General features: G+C 46.2%; 1 protein-coding gene across 2 annotated transcripts in view; it reads left to right on the top strand.

Annotated features, from left to right (window-relative positions):
* Window positions 1-19189, top strand: part of SUPT3H (SPT3 homolog, SAGA and STAGA complex component) — a 436825-nt gene that overhangs the window by 332337 nt on the left and 85299 nt on the right. For both annotated transcript variants that reach the window (XM_060231273.1, XM_060231262.1), the window contains 4 exons: window positions 7582-7694; window positions 11680-11787; window positions 12913-13098; window positions 18640-18750. In XM_060231273.1, coding sequence (XP_060087256.1) covers window positions 7582-7694; window positions 11680-11787; window positions 12913-13098; window positions 18640-18750 — 518 coding nt within the window. The remainder of the gene's footprint in view (window positions 1-7581; window positions 7695-11679; window positions 11788-12912; window positions 13099-18639; window positions 18751-19189) is intronic.

Here is a 19189-nt window from a genome sequence, read left to right as displayed (position 1 = left end):
CCTGACCATGCTGATTTGCTAGCTCACCAGGAAGCCTTTCCCTTGACTAAAGGGCCCTTTTTGTTCGTTTAAAAAATGCTTAATTAATAAAGCAGAGAAGGAATGGATCGATACACAGACATTTATTCTGTGCTTTTAAGACTAAAAGACCACCTTGAAGATGAACATCCCGATGGCTGCTGTGCCCATCTGGTCTTTCAGCTGGAAATGAAGTCAGGCTTGTCTCAGGCCATTTGAGAATTCCCTCGGAGCTCTGTTTCCATGTTACATCACCCTTCACCTGAAGACTACAACCTAGAACATGCCCACCGACAGAGCTCATTTTTTAACAGGAGCTGCTTTGCATATTAGGCCACACACCCCTGATGTAGCCAATCCTCTTGGAGCTTACAGGGCTCTTAGCACAGGGCCTACTGTAAGCTCTTGGAGGATTGGCTATATCAGGGGTATGTGGCCTAATATGCAAAGGAGCTCCCGCTACAGAATGAGCCCTTCCCACCTATCCAGTTTTGCTAACAGTAGCCAAGAGGTGTTTTTAGAAGCTTGCCCACCATTATTCGTCCTCTACTAGTTTGAAAACTAGTGTGCTGTGTTATCAACTTGAAAAAATGGATTAAGTGCTTGGGAACTCTCTTTTTTGATGCGAAGCCTGTACAGCAGCATTCGAAGCAGGATAGGGTGGCCAAACTGCAAGCTGGAAAATTCCTGGAGATGCTCACATGGAGCCAGTAGAGCAGGGGTGTCAACAGGCAACCCCGGGGGCCGAATCAAGCCCCCAGATGGCTCCTAACAGGCCCCTGAGCAACTGGTGCTTTTCTGCTTCCTTCTCCCTCTTTCTTGCTTCCTTCTGCATCTCAACTTGCTTTGCAAGGCTTTCTTAATTGCACAGGAGCTGCAGAGCAAAACCTTGATTTTCTCCATTCGTTGAGACTCCTCCCCCTCCTGGTCTCCTGAGGAAAGGAAGGAAAGAGCCAGAGCTTCCTTTGCCCAGTTCCCTGGATCCCATGGGAGAAATACAAAGAAAGCACCTTTAAGACCAATGAGTGGTAGGCCTCAGATTCAGTGGGAGCTCCCAGGAGCACAGCTCCTGAGCCTTTCTGAGAGTTCCACCTCCTTGTCCATTGAACAGTAGGTGCAGCTGTATAACAAGCCCCGGCTGAGCTCCACCACCTATTTTTCTACAAAATGAGCCCTGGTTTTAAGCATGTTTTATTTTAAGTTTTTAAAAAAATCTTTAGTCTTGTTTGTCTGTGTCCTTTTAAAAAGTTTATATCTCTGCAACCTAATCATAAATAGATACACACACAGGCCGGCCAGATACGGCCCGGCCCGGCTCAACAAGGTCTCATTTATGTCAGCTGCGACCCTCATAACAAATGACTTTGACACCCCTGCTGCAGAGAGTGGGATTGGAGTATGTGTCGAACCTCACTGGGGTCTGATGCTATAGAGCAACGCTCCCTCCAAGCTGTGGAGTCTTGTGAGCCTGAGAAAGGGTAACCCCTAATGGAAGACTGCTGACCTCTGAGGCTCCTATCTACGCAGCAATTGTAAAAACTGGGAGCGTCCTAAGCACAAATTGGAAGAAAATACTGCATTTTCAATCATTGAATTCAAGGCTTAACCTAGTGTACTGCAACCTGAAGGCAAATGAATCGGATAGTTGCATTGCTGCTGTTGCTGTAACATTGCTGCTGTTGTCGTAATAGCAACCTTCTATTGTAATTCTGCCAATTGTTGTTGCATTCTGGCATCTAGTGTTTTTTGTTAATAACACTGAGATCAAATGGTTTGTTTCAAAATATAGAATAGCAAGCCTAGACTTATATTAACAATTGTTACTTCTATACAGTTTTCCCTTTTGTTACAATGCTCAGCCAAAGGCCTGGTAGAACATCTCTGCCTTACATGTCCTGTGAACCTTTAATAGATCAGGCAGGGCACAGATGACACTCAGCAGAGTTCCACTAGGCTGGGGCCGGGACGAAAAAGGCCCTGGCCCTGGTTAAAGCCAGCCAAATATCTTTTGGGCCAGGGACCCTTGAAAAGACAGTGGGACCTTGAAAACCCTATTGCAAGTGGTTCCCAATGTGATGCCCACCAAGTGTCTTGGAAAGAAAGATTGACTATAGAAGACTGCAGATTTATACCCCGCCCTTCTCTCTGAATCAGTCTCAGAGCAGCTTACAATCTCCTATAACTTCTTCCCCCACAACAGACACCCTGTGAGGTGGGTGGGGCTGAGAGAGCTCTCACAGCTCTTGCTGTTGTCCCTTTCAAGGACAACTCTTCCGAGTTGGAATGGCTGACCCCAGGCCATTCCAGCTGCTTCAAGTGGAGATGTGGGGAATCAAACCCAGTTCTCCCAGATAAGAGTCCGCACACTTAACCACTACACTAAACTGGATCTCTATGCAGATTAAAATAACATCGTTTCAGTGGTGTTTGTTTTATCCTCACCCCCATTTCCTAGTGTAAATTTTAATTGCCCCTCTTCTTCTGTGCACTTGGGCTTTTTTCGTGGGTGTCTCCATCTCCTGCAGTAGTCATTATGGGTTTACACCCAATGCCCTGTATTGGAATTCCAAAGGTGCCCACAGGTTCGAAAAGGTTGGGGTCTCCAGCCACCGGTCAGCCCTAGGGGGTCACCACCACCATCCTCAGTAGCTCTTTTTAAAGCTTAGCCCATGTTAGAAAAGTTCACTTCTGTTTCTACAGAAGACATTTGATATAAGCCAGAGGTGTCAAACTCATTTGTTATGAGGGCCGGAGCTGACATAAATGAGACCTTGTCAGGCCGTGCCGTGTGTGTATCTATTTATGAGCAGGTAGCAAAGATACACACTTTTTAAAGGACAAACATGACTAAAGCAAGTTGAGATGCAGAAGGAAGCAAGAGAGAGGGAGAAGGAAGCAGATGATAGCCAGTTGCTTGAGGACCTGATAGGAGCCCCCAAGGGGCCTGATTCAGCCCCCGGGCTGCATGTTTGACACCCCTGATATAAGCAAGTCTGTAACTTGTGTCGGCAAGGATTGTATGACCATTACAGAAATCACCTTGCACACTGCCATTGTGGCAGGTAACATAAGGATAAGAATTAGGGCTTCACTGGCAGTGGGAGAAACATTGCACTAGAGAAAGGCTGTGGTTTTTTTTTTTTAAATTCAAATATTTTATGGAAGACTTACATAAAACATACAATTCAAAGTAAAGTTTACAATTGAGGCTTACATAAATCTACATAATCATACATTCCCTCCCTCCCATAGTGCTGTATGTGGTCAGGTTTACAGAAAAGTAAAAATAAAAATATTTGTTTCAACCGTTAGTAACTTACCAGAAATGTAGTACAGAAATAACCTCTGGAATCTCCCGCTGTTCTTGTAAATATTCTAGGATAGGAAACCAAATGGGAACAAAATCATTAAATTCAAATCCCTCATTCGTTTTAGGTATATCTGTTAATTTAGCCATTGTGTATAAGCTTCAGAGTTTAGAATGCCATGTGTTCAACGTAGGGGCAATTTCTGATTTCCATTTGTGGACTATAGCTAATTTATCAGCGAATAACAATAGTGCTACCCTTTGACTGGTACTAGAAGACATCTTGTAATTGGTTCTAAGATTTATCAATATCACTTGTGGAGTTAGACTTACCATCAACTCAGTAATTTTTAATTTCTGAAGTACTGGTATCCAAAAAGAAAAGATTTTCAGGCACAAAAGCCAGCAATGTATTTATTTGCATTGCTTCCAGCATACTGGCTGGATCTTTTAAAGACATTTTTGATAAATGTTGCAATTATAATACCAAAAGGACATAATCTTAAATGTCCTAAAGATAGCTGATGTGTTACCATTAGGAAAAGGAAAGGTCCCCTGTGAAAGCACCAGTCGTTTCTGACTCTGGGGTGACGTTGCTTTCACAACGTTTTCACGGCACACTTTTTACGGGGTGATTTGCCATTGCCTTCCCCAGTCTTTTACACTTTCCCCCCAGCAAGCTGGGGACTCATTTTACCAACCTTGGAAGGATGGGAGTCTGAGTCAACCTTGGGCCAGCTACCTGAATCCAGCTTCTGCCAGAATCGAACTCAGGTCGTGAGCAGAGAGTTTAGATCACAGTACTGCAGTACTGCTGCTTTACCACTCTGCGCCACGGGGCCACTGTTACCATTAGAGTGGCCTCTAAATTAATGAACTGCTGCATGTAACAAAGTGAAGAGTCGCTAAATTAATGGACTGCTTCATATAATAAAGTTTAAAAAAAAACACTACAGAAGCATCTAAACACTGGTTAAGGTTAGAAATTGGGGAGGGAGTGAGGGCGTGGAGAGTCCTCTAAAAAAGCATGAAAAATAGCACATGACGTTGCCGTAATACATGAAAGCACAACGATGAATGAAAGGCTTTTGTCTTGTTTTCTCTAACAAGCGTTTGATTTGGAGAAACGACTGATTCACTTACGAATCACAATGTGCAAAATAAATGACACATCCAATCCAGTGCCCTCTGTAAATGTCAAACAACCGTGGAACCTCGGTTTGGGAGTGGTCTTTTTTGCCAGTTTGGTGTGCTTCCCCCGCCCCCCCTTTTAGAAAGCTCTCTTAGGCCATAGCCCAACATCTGCAAGTGGTTAAGTAGACGATGCTTCAGATTAAATTCATTTCAACATCTGAGAGGCTTGCAATGAAGTCAGATTTTTGCACCTAATAATTATAATCAAGACTCCACCGATATAAAGCTGCAACAGACAGATTAATCGTATGGGAGACTCTTGAACCCGAGAAGCATTTTTTTTTAAAAAAAATAAAAAATAAAAAATGGGCACAGCATTCTTGGAGACCCGGCAACGGCTTGGTAGCAGCACTCGCCCAAGGAACAGGGAGGGGCGGAAATAGCAGCTAGATTTTCACAATCTGATTGCAAACATGCCGATATGAGGAGAGCTGTGCAAACTTTGCTAATAAAGAATTAACGTTTTGGGCAGAAGAACCTGTTAAAACATTGAGCAGGCTGCTTTAAACGGGTCGGGGAGTTCAGTCAGACCCATTCTGCAGTAGCAGTTGTCCCCTCCCCAGGCTTCCGTTTTCCTCAGATCAAGCAATCAGTTTCCCACCAGTTGCTGCACGGCTACATTTCGACCCACGGCTCCATCCAATTCCCCTCCATGTCTTCCTGATCTTACTTTTTAGAGATCAGGAAGATGCAGGGTAAATTGGAGGAAACCGTGGGTCAAAACGTACCTGCGCAACAACTGGTGGGGAATCGATCACTTGATCTGGGGAAAGCAGAAGCTAGGGGACGGAGCAACTGCAACTGCGGAAAGGGTCTCGGACATCGTAACCACTGTAAGTAGCTTTGCATGTCATTCCGTAAAAGTTTATGGCAAGACAGTGCCCACTCCACATTTGACTCACAGTTTTTTTCTTTTTTTTCCCTAATGAGGCATCTAAATGTAATTGGGAAATGTATTTAGAGTCTCATTTTTTTAAAAAAAAATTTGAATCAAACGTTTAGAGTATTTTAAAAGTCAATGCATCTATACTCAGGGCTTTTTTTGAGCAGGGACACACAGGAACGCAGTTCCGGTTGGCTTGGCCAGGGTTCAAAGGGTGTGATGTTTACCCACGCTAGTTGTCACATTGACATTGCTACTTGGCTTGAGGATAATGGCATGGCACAGTGTCATATGAACATATGAAGCCGCCTTATACTGAATCAGACCTTTGGTCCATCAAAGTCAGTATTGTCTTCTCAGACCGGCAGTGGCTCTCCAGGGTCTCAAGCTGAGGTTTTCCACGCCTACTTGACTGGACCCTGTTTTAGTTGGAGATGCCGGGGATTGAACCTGGGACCTTCTGCTTACCAAGCAGATGCTCTACCACTGAGCCACCGTCCCCCCCAAAGGGCCATCAAACGCTACGCTTTGATGATTCCAAAAAAAACAGAAGCTTCTCCTCTGGGGTGGGGAGGGATTTTATAAAAATCCTTGTTTACAGAGCTTTTTTTTTAAAAAAAAAAAAAAGCAGGAACGCACAAGAATGCAGTTTCAGCTGGCTTGGCGTGTGTCCGAACATGCAAAGGAGTTCCTGCTGGGGCTCTTCTACAAAAAAAGTGCCGTCTGTACTGCTTTTGGTCAGACGTTCATGGACTCTAGGCATCGGAGTCATATGTTATGCTGACCTCTCTAGTGGAAAAGAAAACAACCACCGCTGTGTACAAAACCCACCATAAAATATATGCAAAATAATTCTTAAAGTCTCTATTAATTTCAAATAATGCCAAATGCACAGTATATCAAAAAGTGTCACAAAAGGAAAGGATCCACAGTATATCAACGTCCAGAGAACGTCCAGTCCTTCTCCTTTCTTGTTTAATCCCATGTGGTATCCAGATTCCTTATAAATCCTGGCTCCAAAGGGGATGTTCCCTTACGTGCCCGTCAACTCGGATCACGTTTCGCATACGACGCTTCCTCGAAGAGCCAGTCTGCTCAATTTTTCTTTTTGATCTCAACTTAAGGCCACTTGATCGGATTTCCAGTAGGCACTAGCTCAAGGTCAGAAAGAAAAATAGAGTAGATTGGCTCTTCGAGGAAGCATTTACGTGAAACGTGATCCAAGTTGACGGGCACGTAAGGGAATATCACCTTTGGAGCCAGGATTTATAAGGAATTTGGATACCACACGGGATTAAACAAGAAAGAAGAAGGACTGGACATTCTCTGGACATTCTCGGGCCAGCCCCTCATGCTCAGCCTAACCTACCTCACAGGGTTATTGTGAGGAAAAAATGAAAGAATAGAACAATATACGCTGCTTTGGGTCCTCATTGGAGAGAAAGGTGATATATAAACAAAGTCAATAAATAGTTTTGAATATACTTTTGCTACTATATATTGCATAGTTGCAGGCCTCATTTTGGGCAGGAGCTCACAGGAGCAGAGCTCCAGAACCTCTAGATGTTATTGTGCTCTTTCTTTCTTACCCCACCCCCCAATACTTGGAGACCTCTTGTCCCCCCCACACACACACACTTTTTGAAGTGCTGACACAGCTGTAGGGGGCGGCCATTCCAGCACTTAATAAAATACCTCAACTGGCCACTCTACGGACATGATCAGAATCAGGCCCTCACAGTATTTTTAAGATGTCTAAAATGGCAGCAGCATCCTTATGTCAGCTCTGAGGAAACCATCATATCTAGTTTGACCCTAACGCTCAGGGCTTTGTTTTTGTAGTAGGAACCGCATTGCGTATTAGGCCGCACCCCCCTGATGTAGCCAATCCTCCTGCAGCTTACCGTAGGCCATGTATTGGCTGCACAAGAGGGGTGTGGCCTAATATGCAAAGGAGTTCCTGCTACACACACACACAAGCCCTGCTAACACTAATTGTCTTCAGTAGTACGTGATACTGATTATCCTGCACTAGTACATGCTGATTGTGTTGGAGAACTGCCGGTGCAGTTTGAGATCCACAGAGTCCAGGGTTCTCATGGATGGCTTTTGCTCTTTTTTCCTCCAAAGCGGGGGGAGAAACCCACCCTTATGCCTCTCTTATGTTTTATCTGCCCAGCTAAGAAAGCTTCCAAGTTTCGAGACTGGTTGGACTGCAGCAGCATGGAAATAAAACCGAACGCTATCGCCATGGAGATCTTAGCTTATTTAGCCTACGAGACTGTTGCACAGGTAAATAAATGGGACTTCTGTATCAAATGGTTTGGGGAAAAACCCTTTCCCTTTTCATCATGCTCTCCCCCTTAAGAGAAATGGAGCGTTTTTCCTGGATAGGCCTGGGCATTCATTCTGTCTGTGCTGTTTCCTATGGAGCGTGAACTGGTACTCTGGGATGAGAACTGCAACCCAAGATCTGTTCCATCTACCCGCTTTTTGGGGCCATGTGTCATTAAGTGGGAAATCAGCTGGATCTGCTCTCGTGTGAAGGCTCAGATCTGTTCAGATATGCTGGAAGGGGACCCGCAAGGGGCTTCCATGGGTAGAGAGATGATGATGAAGATGATATTGGATTTATAGCCCACTCTCCTCCACTCAGAGTCTCAGAGCGGCTCACCATCCCCTTTCCCTTCCTCCCCCACAACAGACACCCTGTGAGGTGGATGGGACTGAGAGAGCTCTCCCAGAAGCTGCCCTTTCAAGGACAACTCTGTGAAAGGTATGGCTGACCCAAGGCCAGGGTTTTTTTTTCTAGCAGGAGCTCCTCTGCATATTAGGCCATGCCCCTCTGCTGTAGCCAATCCTCCTGGAGCTTACAGTAGGCCCTGTACTAAGAACCCTCTAAGCTCTTGGAGGATTGGCTACATCGGGGGGCGTGGCCTAATATGCAGAGGAACTCCTGCTAGAAAAAGAGCCTTAAGGCCGTTCCAGCAGGTGGTGCAAGTGGACGAGTGGGGAATCAAACCCAGTTCTCCCAGATAAGAGTCCGCGCACTTAACCACTACACCAAACTGGCTCTCTCATTGCCTCCCTCCCATCGCTGCCTCATTCCCCCAGTTCCTGCCCTCTTTGGGTTTCAGCTCTACTGACCTCCCAACTGCTCTGGCACTTCTGCTCTGCCAGCTCTCAGTCTCCTCCCCAGGTGCATCTTTCTCTCCCCCCGCCCCCAGCTCCAATTCTACTTCCGTTCCCCCCCCCCTCGGCCCTATTTCACTCTCTCTTTACCGCCTCCTTCTTTGGGTTTTGTTTTGTTGTAACCCCAGATGCTGTTCAACTTAAGACGAACCTACGAGTTAATGACTTCAAAACACCCTGTCATTCACAGCCTTGCTCCAACCTTGCTAACGGAGGGCTGTGACTTCCTTTACTGAGTCAGTCCATCCCGTGTTGTAGAATAAAGCATGAGTCCAGGGGTACCTTTAAGACCCACGCAAGTTTATTCAGGGTATGAGCTTTCATGCGCACGCGCACTCCTTCAGATGCAAACAATCAGACCTTGAATTTCAGCAGGAGCTCACAGGAGCACAGCTCTTGGACCTTTCTGATGCCCCCCGTCCTCCTCCCCACCTACCCTGTCCATTGAATAGTAGGTGCATATGAACAATGAACACATGAAGCTGAATCAGACCCTCAGTCCATCAAAGTCAGTATTGTCTTCTCAGACTGGCAGCGGCTCTCCAGTGTCTCAAGCTGAGGTTTTTCACACTTATTTGCCTGGACCCTTTTTTGGAGATGCCGGGGATTGAACCTGGGACCTTCTGCTTCCCAAGCAGATGCTCTACCACTGAGCCACCATCCCTCCCCATGAACATATGAAGCTGCCTTCTACTGAATCAGACCCTTGGTCCATCAAAGTCAGTATTGTCTTCTCAGACTGGCAGCGGCTCTCCAGGGTCTCAAGCTCAGGTTTTTCACACTTATTTGCCTGGACCCTTTTTTGGAGATGCCAGGGATTGAACCTGGGACCTTCTGCTTCCCAAGCAGATGCTCTACCACTGAGCCACCATCCCTCCCCTACTCTCCAGGGTCTCAAGCTGAGGTTTTTCACACCTATTTGCCTGGACCCTTTTTTGGGAGATGCCGGGGATTGAACCTGGGACCTTCTGCTTCCCAAGCAGATGCTCTACCACTGAGTCACCATCCCTCCCCTACTCTCCAGGGTCTCAAGCTGAGGTTTTTCACACCTATTTGCCTGGACCCTTTCAGTTGGAGATGCCAGGGATTGAACCTGGGACCTTCTGCTTCCCAAGCAGATGCTCTACCACTGAGCCACCGTCCCTCCCCAATTCCTGGATGAGTTCCACCACCTATTTTTCTACAAAATGACCCCTGCAAACAATGGGAATAAAATCTCAAGCCCTCCTTACAGGGGCTGCCGCTGGACTCTAGCTTTGCTCGCACATCTCTCTTGCTAGCTCTTGCATTTACATGCTAACTTGCTGCCATTTGTGGATCCTTCCTGGCCACCTGATCCTATTTCAGTTCTGCTTATGCATCTTGGATGTGAGAGACCCTTTCTGTTGGCTGCCACCCACCCTCTCTTCTCCTGTAAGGAGGACTTGAGGAGATTTTATTGCACGGTTTGTATCTGAAGAAGTGCTGTGTGCACACGAAAGCTTATACTTTGAATAAAACTTTGTTGGTCTTAAAGGTGCCACTAGACTTGAGCTTCGTTCTGTTGCTTCAGACCAACACCAAAGCGGTACAATTAATAATATAACAAAGTGCAGTAATACGATAATATTATAGGTCGTTGCTGTTAAGAAACAGAAATCCAAATATACCAAAAATGTGGCTTAGTGGACAATATTCTTCTCCTGCCACTCCAGACTTAAGCTCTGTGGAAAAGCTGAGCTGAACCCGAAATCGATAATGTCATGTTCGATAATGTCATTCCCTCATGTTCACATTCAGCGAATTTTTACTTACAAATGTGGCAGCTTGTGGCAGCCCACACAGTTGGTGTGCCTCTTGGGTTCCAAATGAGAGTGTGTCGATTACAGGAGGATTTTCGTCGAGTAGCCTTTGTCTTCAGCTTGCATATATTTCATAGCAATATTCCCATATCCAGGGCTTTTTTTTGTCACATGTGGCTCTTTAACGCATATTGTGTGGCTCTTGAAGCCCCCACCACCCTATCAGCCAGCTTGGAGAAGACATTTTTTGGTAGAAAATGCCTAGGATGAATTCATTTGCATATTAAGCCACATCCCCTGACATCACCATTTTTTCACACAGGGTATTTTGTCGAAAAAGCCCGGCAAGAACTCATTTGCATATTAAGCCACACCCCATCCATCTTCTAAGGATACTTTTTTATAGGAATAGAAAGGGCAAACTGAATGGAAAGAAGAAGAAAAATGTTTACAGGGCTGTATACCAGCCTGATCCCCCTTTTTTCTTAAATTCCAGGTGGCGCAGAGTGTTAAAGCTGCAGTGCTGCAGTCCTAAGCTCTGTGCACGACCTGAGTTCGATCCCGGCGGCAGCTGGGTTTTCAGGTAGCCGGCTCGAGGTTGACTCAGCCTTCCATCTTTCCGAGGTGGGTAAAATGAGTCCCCCAGCTTGCTGGGGGGGGAAGTGTAATGACCGGGGAAGGCAATGGCAAACCACCCCGTAAAAAGTCTGCCATGAAAACGTTGTGAAAGCAACGTCACCCCAGAGTCAGAAACGACTAGTGCTTGCACAGGGGACCTTTCCTTTCCTCGTGATGCCAAGCCAGCCAGAACTGCGTTCTTGTGCGTTCCTGCTAAAAAAAAAAAGCCCTGCCCATATCTGAAATAAATTCCAAAAGGTGAAAGAAAATATTCCAGTTGTCGGGATATCTACAGCCTTCCTTTGGACTAAACTTTGTGTCTTCTTGTTCTAGGCTTAGCGTCCTCTGAATCAGAGCAACATGGCTACCTACCTGAATCTATCTTACGTTGTGTCTTCCTCTTTTCTTTCTGCCACCCCGGAGCTATAAGATATAAAGATGCTGGTTGCAACATAAATAATACAATACAATATAAACCCGATGCCTAAATTTTAAAAGTTGACAAGATCATTTCTTCTGCCCTCTCAGAGCTTTGTGAGTAAAGTAAATGACAGCGGTATCCCAAGCAGAGTTAACACCCTTCTAAGACGGTGGATGTCACAGAAGTGCCGCTCACTTTAGGATAGTTCTAGTGCTAGTTCTGGTTCTTTAAACTTTTCTTTTTCTTCTTGCTCTTGTTCCCTTAGCTGGTGGATCTGGCCCTGTTGGTCAAGCAGGACATGGCGCCCAAAGCAGGTGATCCGTTCAGTCACGCAATATCCGCTACCTTCATTCAGTATCACAACCCAACCGAGGTAAATATATACTTATTAACTGAAGCAAATATATGCTTCCATCTTCGAAGGATGCTTTCTTATAGGAATAGAAAGGGGGAACTGAATGGAAAGAAGAAGAAGAAAAATGTTTACAGGGCTGTATACCAGCCTGATCCCCCCTTTTTCCCTCAAATTCCAGGGGGTAGAGAAAAAAAACCTTTTAGTAATTGTTGTGCTTGTCTCTCCCAAGACACTTCTTTCCTTCCCAGAAAAGCAAGAGACGCAATCTGTTGAATTTGGCTTATAAATCATAGTGCTGTTTGTTCGAAACGAGAGCAGGAAGCCGTGAGGGAAATTGGAAGGAGATGCAGATCAAAATGAGCCCTTGTGGCAACTGGCAGGGAATGGATCACTTGAGCCAGGGAAAGCAGAAGCCAGGGGGTGGGGCAACTGCTAGTGAGGCATCGGTCTTAGACTTCTGCTGGGGAAAGGTAGGTTCAGATCTCTTCTCAGCCGTGACTTAGCTTGAGGAAGTTAGTAGTTATCTCTCTTGCCTCGCTCATTAAAAACGAACCTATTTCTTTCTACAAGAAACATATTGGTCCCATGTTTACCACCTGATCTCCATGGAAGATTGGAGGGACACTAAATATATTATTAAATTGTGCAACTAAATGTGATAAGGAACATATATGACTTACCTATGTACAATCACACCAAGATTAACAAGGGGAGACCCCAGTCCAGAAATCAGTTTCTCAGTTACACTCTAAAAGTCTTGAAAGGCAGTGCGAAATTTGCAGAGGTGCAGAGTCTTCCAAGAGATGAGCGTAGGCGATTCTAAATAGACTTTTGGACTGTTATTGACTTAGTCAAACCAGTGTCTCCTGGCTCTGGGATTCAGATGTTTAGTGCCTTTGCACATGGGGGTTCTCCTCATTTGCTGTGGCTGGTAGGTTCCTTGGAAAAGAAGCATTACGTGGCTGTTCTTTTACCTTGAGTGCCTTGGCTTCTGACTAAGTTCTAGAACATTCTAGGTTCATGCCTTCGCTAGAGTTCCCAAACTTGCCAGTGCTTAAGAGTATATGGGTGGTGGTGATGGGGGATGTATCACTTGAACTGGTTAAGCAATGATGTTCTCTATTTTGTGCCTTTTGCTTTTAGATGCATGCTTTAGGGCAGACAGGAAATATGAAGAGCAGCCCAGATTCTCCTGAGAACACGCCCCCAGCTACACCCACGCCTCCTGCCTCTGGCCCCCAGCATCTTGGGAAGACTCAGTCTGGAGCCATCGGGAATGGCAGCATTCCACAAGACTCTTCCAAATCGAAACAGCGAAAGAGGAAAAAGGTGAGTTTGAATGACAATGCAGGGACCAAAGATTTTGTCACTAACCATCCACCTCTCTCTCTCACCGTCTCCATCTGCCCATCCCTTTTTTATCCTGCAATTTGCCTTCCTTTCGCTTGTGGAGGCATGCTGACTCCAGAGATGGCCCCAAACCGAATGAACTGCTGCAAAAACCGTGGTGGTTTGTGGGTGGATTGCGAACCAGGTGGGTTTGCAAACCACGAACCAGATTCACAATTCGGTTCATGCTCATCCCTGGATGGAACAAGGGCCTGGTCCTAAGGAAGGCAGTGGCCCAGTGACAGAGATGGCAGGAGAGCCAGGTGGGGTGGCAACAGCAAGGGAGGAGCAGTTGGACAGAAGGTCCGCCACTACTAGCTTCCTGTGGAGCAGAGGACTCCCCTGGCGTAATGGCCACCTGGGCAGAAAGGGCTTGCTCGGGAGGAGGAGCTGGGAGGTGAGGACACCTGCCAGGAGATAAGGATTGCTTGAGAGTAGGAGCAGGGAAATAGGAACTACGAATGGCCAGGTTAAGAGAGATAAAAGGAGGTAAGGGCACAGTTGCTTGAAGGCCGTGGGCAGTCAGTCTTGGGACCTTTGCAGACAGGGAAATGGGAAATACTGTGCCTCCTGGAGCCACAGAAGTCAATACTCCTGGTCTCGTGGGCAGCAATGAGGAACTTTGCATGCCTGGCCCATGCAGATGGAGTACCCCTGGCTTAACTCAGCAAAAAGGGTGCAGTTGTTGGGGGCAGAAACTTAAGGATCTGGGAGAAGGACCCACATGGGGAAGGCAGCCCTTGCAGTGAGGGGTAGATAGATGGCGGCAAGGAGGCATGACCTGGCCAGGCCACCGAGTCACGGTTGATCCCTGGAGCTGCAGTGTGAAGGAATCAAGCCAAAGTACCATTGTGTTGCCTTATCTCAGACAATGTGCAGAAAAGATGGTCCTTCCCCAGTAGGGTGTGGCCTCTTACGGCTTTACTCATTCCAAACGATATCCTCTGCCTGTGGGCCAAAGTGGTACAGCCTGCAGTGCCACCCTGCTGCATGCTCTGACCAGGGGTTTCTCAAAGGGTCAAGTGCCTGATGTTGACCAACTAGCATGCTGCCAAACGTGTAATTTCATGTACAAGCAAGAAGGTTTGTCTATCTGACGAATTAAGCTATTCAGGTACTGACTGATCCCCACCCTCTGCAATATTTGCATGGTGAAATGGATCTTATGAACATACCACAATATAATAAGTTTTACTTTATCCCCTGTGATGGACTGTCATGGATTAATGCCTAACAGAAGCTGAGTGACAGGGTGTTCAAACAAAATTCTGTGGAGAGAATCAGTTAAGAAATGACAGTTGGGAACTGTGGGTTGTTAAAAAGAGAGTTAAGCAATGATTGTGGATTGGGAAGGAGGCAAAAGGAGTGAGAGGATCAGAGAGGATCCGCATTCAGGCCAAAAAGGGAAATTGCTTCTAGTTAAAAGAGAAGTAATTCTTGCCAGTGAAGACGGTGATAGCTCTTTTAAAAGGAGTGATCTCTGATCTCTGTATATAGAAGGATTTTGGGAACTTGTTTGGAAATTCAAACCTATGCTTGAGTGTTTAAGTAGAAACTGAAGAGAAAAGCTCTCCAAAGTTTTAAAGGACTTTTTGAATAGCAGGAACACTTACTGGTTGGCAGCAACTTATCTGCAGTTAATGTGACTACAATTATCTCAGTTTTATTATCGGCTCACCTCACACATCCTACCCCTGATTCCACCTGACCATTTTTCCTCTGAGTTAAGTAAAATATCTTGTTTATTTTGAACATTCAGAAGCATCTTGTGTGCCATTTCAGAAGTTGAATCCAAGAAGATGATGTTTTTCTCTTCCCTCAGTTCCCTGGGCTGGGCCAGCATAAAAAATATATATATGTTAAAACAACTGGATGGGACAGCCATAGACAAACAAGCAATAGATACGGGGGCGACTCAGCAGGAATGAAGGGAAAAGGGAAAATCCTGTGTGTGAAAGAGGGAAGAGCATGATTGCCATACCCACATTCTAGAAAATGCTATTTTTGTTTAATTTTTCAAGACATGATATAATATTAGCAACTTTCTTGTGACTCACCTCATTGTATGAAAGTGGTGGCAAAAAGTAACCCAAAAATATTTTTTAACCATCCAAAAAGGATCATATATATATATTTTTTTTTATTTTAGGCAATTTATAGTGCGCCCTATCCCAGGGAAGGGCTCATGGCAGATCACAGCATTCTAAAAACAGTATAAAAACAACAGTTAAAACCAGAGTGATGTAAACAATTTGACAAATCATAACAGAATTACAAATGGCAGCTCGGTTGGTCACATATTATATGAACCGAAGACAGCAAATAAAATAAATTTATATTACAGCAGAGGTGGATCGCCACATAGGGCCGGTCGGTGGAGTAGGACGCCTGCTGCCTCAACCAAGGGCCTGGTGGAATAGCTCCGTTTTACAGCCCCTGCAAAAAGATAACAATTTTGTGTGGGCCTAGATCTCTAGAGGGGGCTGATTCCACCAGGCTGGGATCAAGGCTGAAAAAGCCCCGGCCCTCGTTGAAGCAAGACGGACGTCCTTCAGGCCAGAGACAGCAGACGTTGTGAGTTGGATCGTAGAAGGGTAGGTTGAAAAAGAGCAGGTTTTTATACCCCGCTTTTCTCTGCCTTAAGGAGTCTCAGAGTGGCTTACAATTGCCTTGCCGTTCCTATCCCCACAATAGTCACCTTGTGAGGCAGGTGGGGCTGAGAGAGTTCTGAGGGAACGGTGACTGGGCCAAGGTCGCCCAGCAGGCTTCAAGCGGACCAGGAGCGGGGAACCCAACCTGGTCCTCCAGATTAGAGTCTGCCGCTCTTAACCGCCGCACCGTGACAGTTCCCTCAAGCCCTAAGATCCGAGTTCAGCTCCCAGCAAGGCACAGCAATCAGCCTGTCACCGAAACAGACGGAGAAAGAGGTGTTTTTACACCTGACTTGAAATCACTTTCCTATGTACCAAGGAAAACACCGCTCGGAGACGGACGGGAGGGCGTGTGCCTGCAGGCGTTCTGTGCTGTCACTCCAGAGCCGGACCTGGCTTATTTTGAGAGGGAGGAACGTTCAGAGCTTGGAAATGTGTACACATGCTACATCCATTCAGTAGGAACGTCGCAGAGGGCTAACTCTTCCTTCGCTGACTGAAGTCCATCAAGGGAACGCGCGGCCCACATTTTTTCCATCGACCGGAGCCCCTAAAAGGCACTATGAATAGCATTCTTCATTGAGCCATCTAGACTGTCTCAACGCCTCGACTGTGCCCAGGGTGCGGCTGTCAGCAGCGTTAGGAAGATCAGTTAAGCAGGATTGCACAGCTGTTCAGAAGCATTTGGGTTTTCTTTTTTCCTTGTGTTAAAAAAACCCCCAACATTCAGGTTAAAAGTTTAATGGAAATCTGGAAGTGGGGAAGTAAAGCTGAATTTAAGCTCCAGCTCTCGATTTGTGTTTCAAGATGGAAGAGGCAGATCGGACCTTTCCAACTGTAGAAAAGGGAACGGAAAAACCTTGGAAAATCCTCCACCCCCCCCCCCAAAAAAAAAACCTCACCTGAGAGAAATGAAGTAAATGCTAATAATAGTGAGGGGGAATTATCCAAAGCAAGGGGCCACAGACTTAAAAGGGCTCCATTTGCAGGCATGTGGGGGTGGGGAGCGACACTCCCTCTAAGATGAGGAGTCTTGTGAGCAAAAATTCTGCTTTGTGAGCTACTGGCATTAAAGTTGTGAGCTACTGCATAAATTAGTTTGCTCTGGGGCCATTTTTCGTGAGGTAAGACAAAAAAATGTGTGAGTCGGAGGCTAAAAAACTGTGAGCTAGCTCACACTAACTCAGAGGGAACACTCACACAGTGGCCAGCCAGTTCCTCTGGAGGGCCAGCAACAGGGCAGAGAGGCCGAGGCCTTCATAAGGAAATGAGAAGAACCCTGCTGGATCAGACCAGTGGTCCATCTAGTCCAATGTTCTGTCTCACACAGTTGCCAACCAGTTCCTCTGGAGGGCCAACAACAGGGCAGAGAAGCTGAGGCCTTCATAAGAACATCAGAAGAGCCCTGCTGGAACAGAGCAATGGCTCATCTATTCCAGCATCCTCACACAGGATCCTCACACATCTATTCCAGCATCCTCACACAGTGGCCAGCCAGTTCCTCTGGAGGGCCAACAACAAGGCATAGAGGCTGAGGCCTTCCCCTGATGTTGCCTTCTGGCACCGGGATTCAGAGGTTGACTGCCTCTGAATATGAAGGTTCCATTTAGTCAGGGCTAGAAGCCACTTTCTTCCATAGATCTGTCTAATCCCCTTTCAAAGCTGTCTGTGCCTGTGGCCATCGCCACACATCCTCTGGCAGTGAATTTCATGTGCTATGTGGCCTCCATGCCCTAGCCTAAGAGCATGCTTGAACCTAAGAGGAAGAGAGTTCTCCCTTACTTTTAGAAGCAAGATTCTCTCCTCTCCCCCCCCCCCCCGCCCAAGTCTTCTGATGTTTGAGAATTTGCCCATTTGAATCCGGGCATTTTCTCTTCCGCAGGGCTTTTTTGGTAGCAGTAACTTCTTTGCATATTAGGCCACACACCCCTGATGTAGCCAATCCTCCTAGAGCTTACAGGGCTCTTGTTTCAGGGCCCACTGTAAGCTCTTGGAGGATTGGCTGCATCGGGGGTGGGGTGGGGTGGGGTGCGGCCTAATATGCAAAGGAGTTCCTGCGACAAAAAAAGCCCTGTTCTTCTGCAACAAAGATGTTCAGAGCCAGTTTGGTGTAGTGGTTAAGTGTGCGGACTCTTATCTGGGAGAACCGGGTTTGATTCCCTACTCCTCCACTTGCACCTGCTGGCATGGCCTTGGGTCAGCCATAGCTCTGGCAGAGGTTGTCCTTGAAAGGGCAGCTGCTGTGAGAGCCCTCTCCAGCCCCACCCACCTCACAGGGTGTCTGTTGTGGGGGAGGAAGGTAAAGGAGATTGTGAGCCGCTCTGAGACTCTTCGGAGTGGAGGGCGGGATATAAATCCAATATCTTCATCTACCTCACAGGGTGTCTGTTGTGGGGGAGGAAGGTAAAGGAGATTGTGAGCCGCTCTGAGACTCTTCGGAGTGGAGGGCGGGATATAAATCCAATATTTTCATCTACCTCACAGGGTGTCTGTTGTGGGGGAGGAAGGTAAAGGAGATTGTGAGCCGCTCTGAGACTCTTCAGAGTGGAGGGCGGGATATAAATCCAATATCTTCTTCTTCTGCATCATAAAAGGCAAATGTATTGTTCTCTCAATCAATCAATCAAGCAATCAATCAATCAATCGAGAAGAGGTCATATAAAAATCCCCTGCATTTAGTTAATAGCTTTGAAAAAAAGACATGGCAACTGTTGTGTCCTCTGGGAAACAAAAACCAGTCCCTTGCTTTCCATCGTGAGTGTGCTGTCTGCCTGTTGTGTGTTTCTGATTTAGCCCCCCCCCCCCGGTGTCTGTGTTTCCCCCGCTGCAGAGCGCTGCCGCTTGTGGTGCCGAGGCTCACAGCGATGCCATCCAGCCAGCCCACATCAGAGAGGCCATTCGGCGCTACGGCCACAAGATTGGCCCCCTTTCCCCGTTCACGGTACGTAATAACAGAGTTATACGAACGCTATATTTATAATCTTCGAGAACTTTGATTTTTTTTTTTCAAGTGGTCAATGGAGAAGTTTCGGAATTATTGAGAGCAATTTGTGGCGGTTCTAACTTTTTTGTTGTTGTTGTTAGAAAAATGGCATAATCTCCCTTGGGAAATAAAAACAGTATTTTTCTTGTCTCTTTTTGGAAGGGTTTTGAAGGGGGGGGGGTTGTCTGTGCGTAAATATTATTTCCTTTTTATTTTAAATGATTCCTCCCTCCATCCTAATTTTTCTTCCTAGTTTCTAGGTGTGTAGTTGCTTAAAATTACAGGGGCTGCCATACTCTGAAGAGCTGCATATGCTAAAACGGGTTGGGTTTTAGATCCTCATTCATTCACTTGTTCATTCACTCATCCATTCATCCACTCATTCATTCACTCACTC

Source organism: Heteronotia binoei, chromosome 1, assembly GCF_032191835.1.
Source record: "Heteronotia binoei isolate CCM8104 ecotype False Entrance Well chromosome 1, APGP_CSIRO_Hbin_v1, whole genome shotgun sequence".
NCBI lineage: Eukaryota > Metazoa > Chordata > Lepidosauria > Squamata > Gekkonidae > Heteronotia > Heteronotia binoei.
Note: the sequence above shows the minus strand (reverse complement) of the source record. Positions and strands in the feature narration are given on the sequence as shown.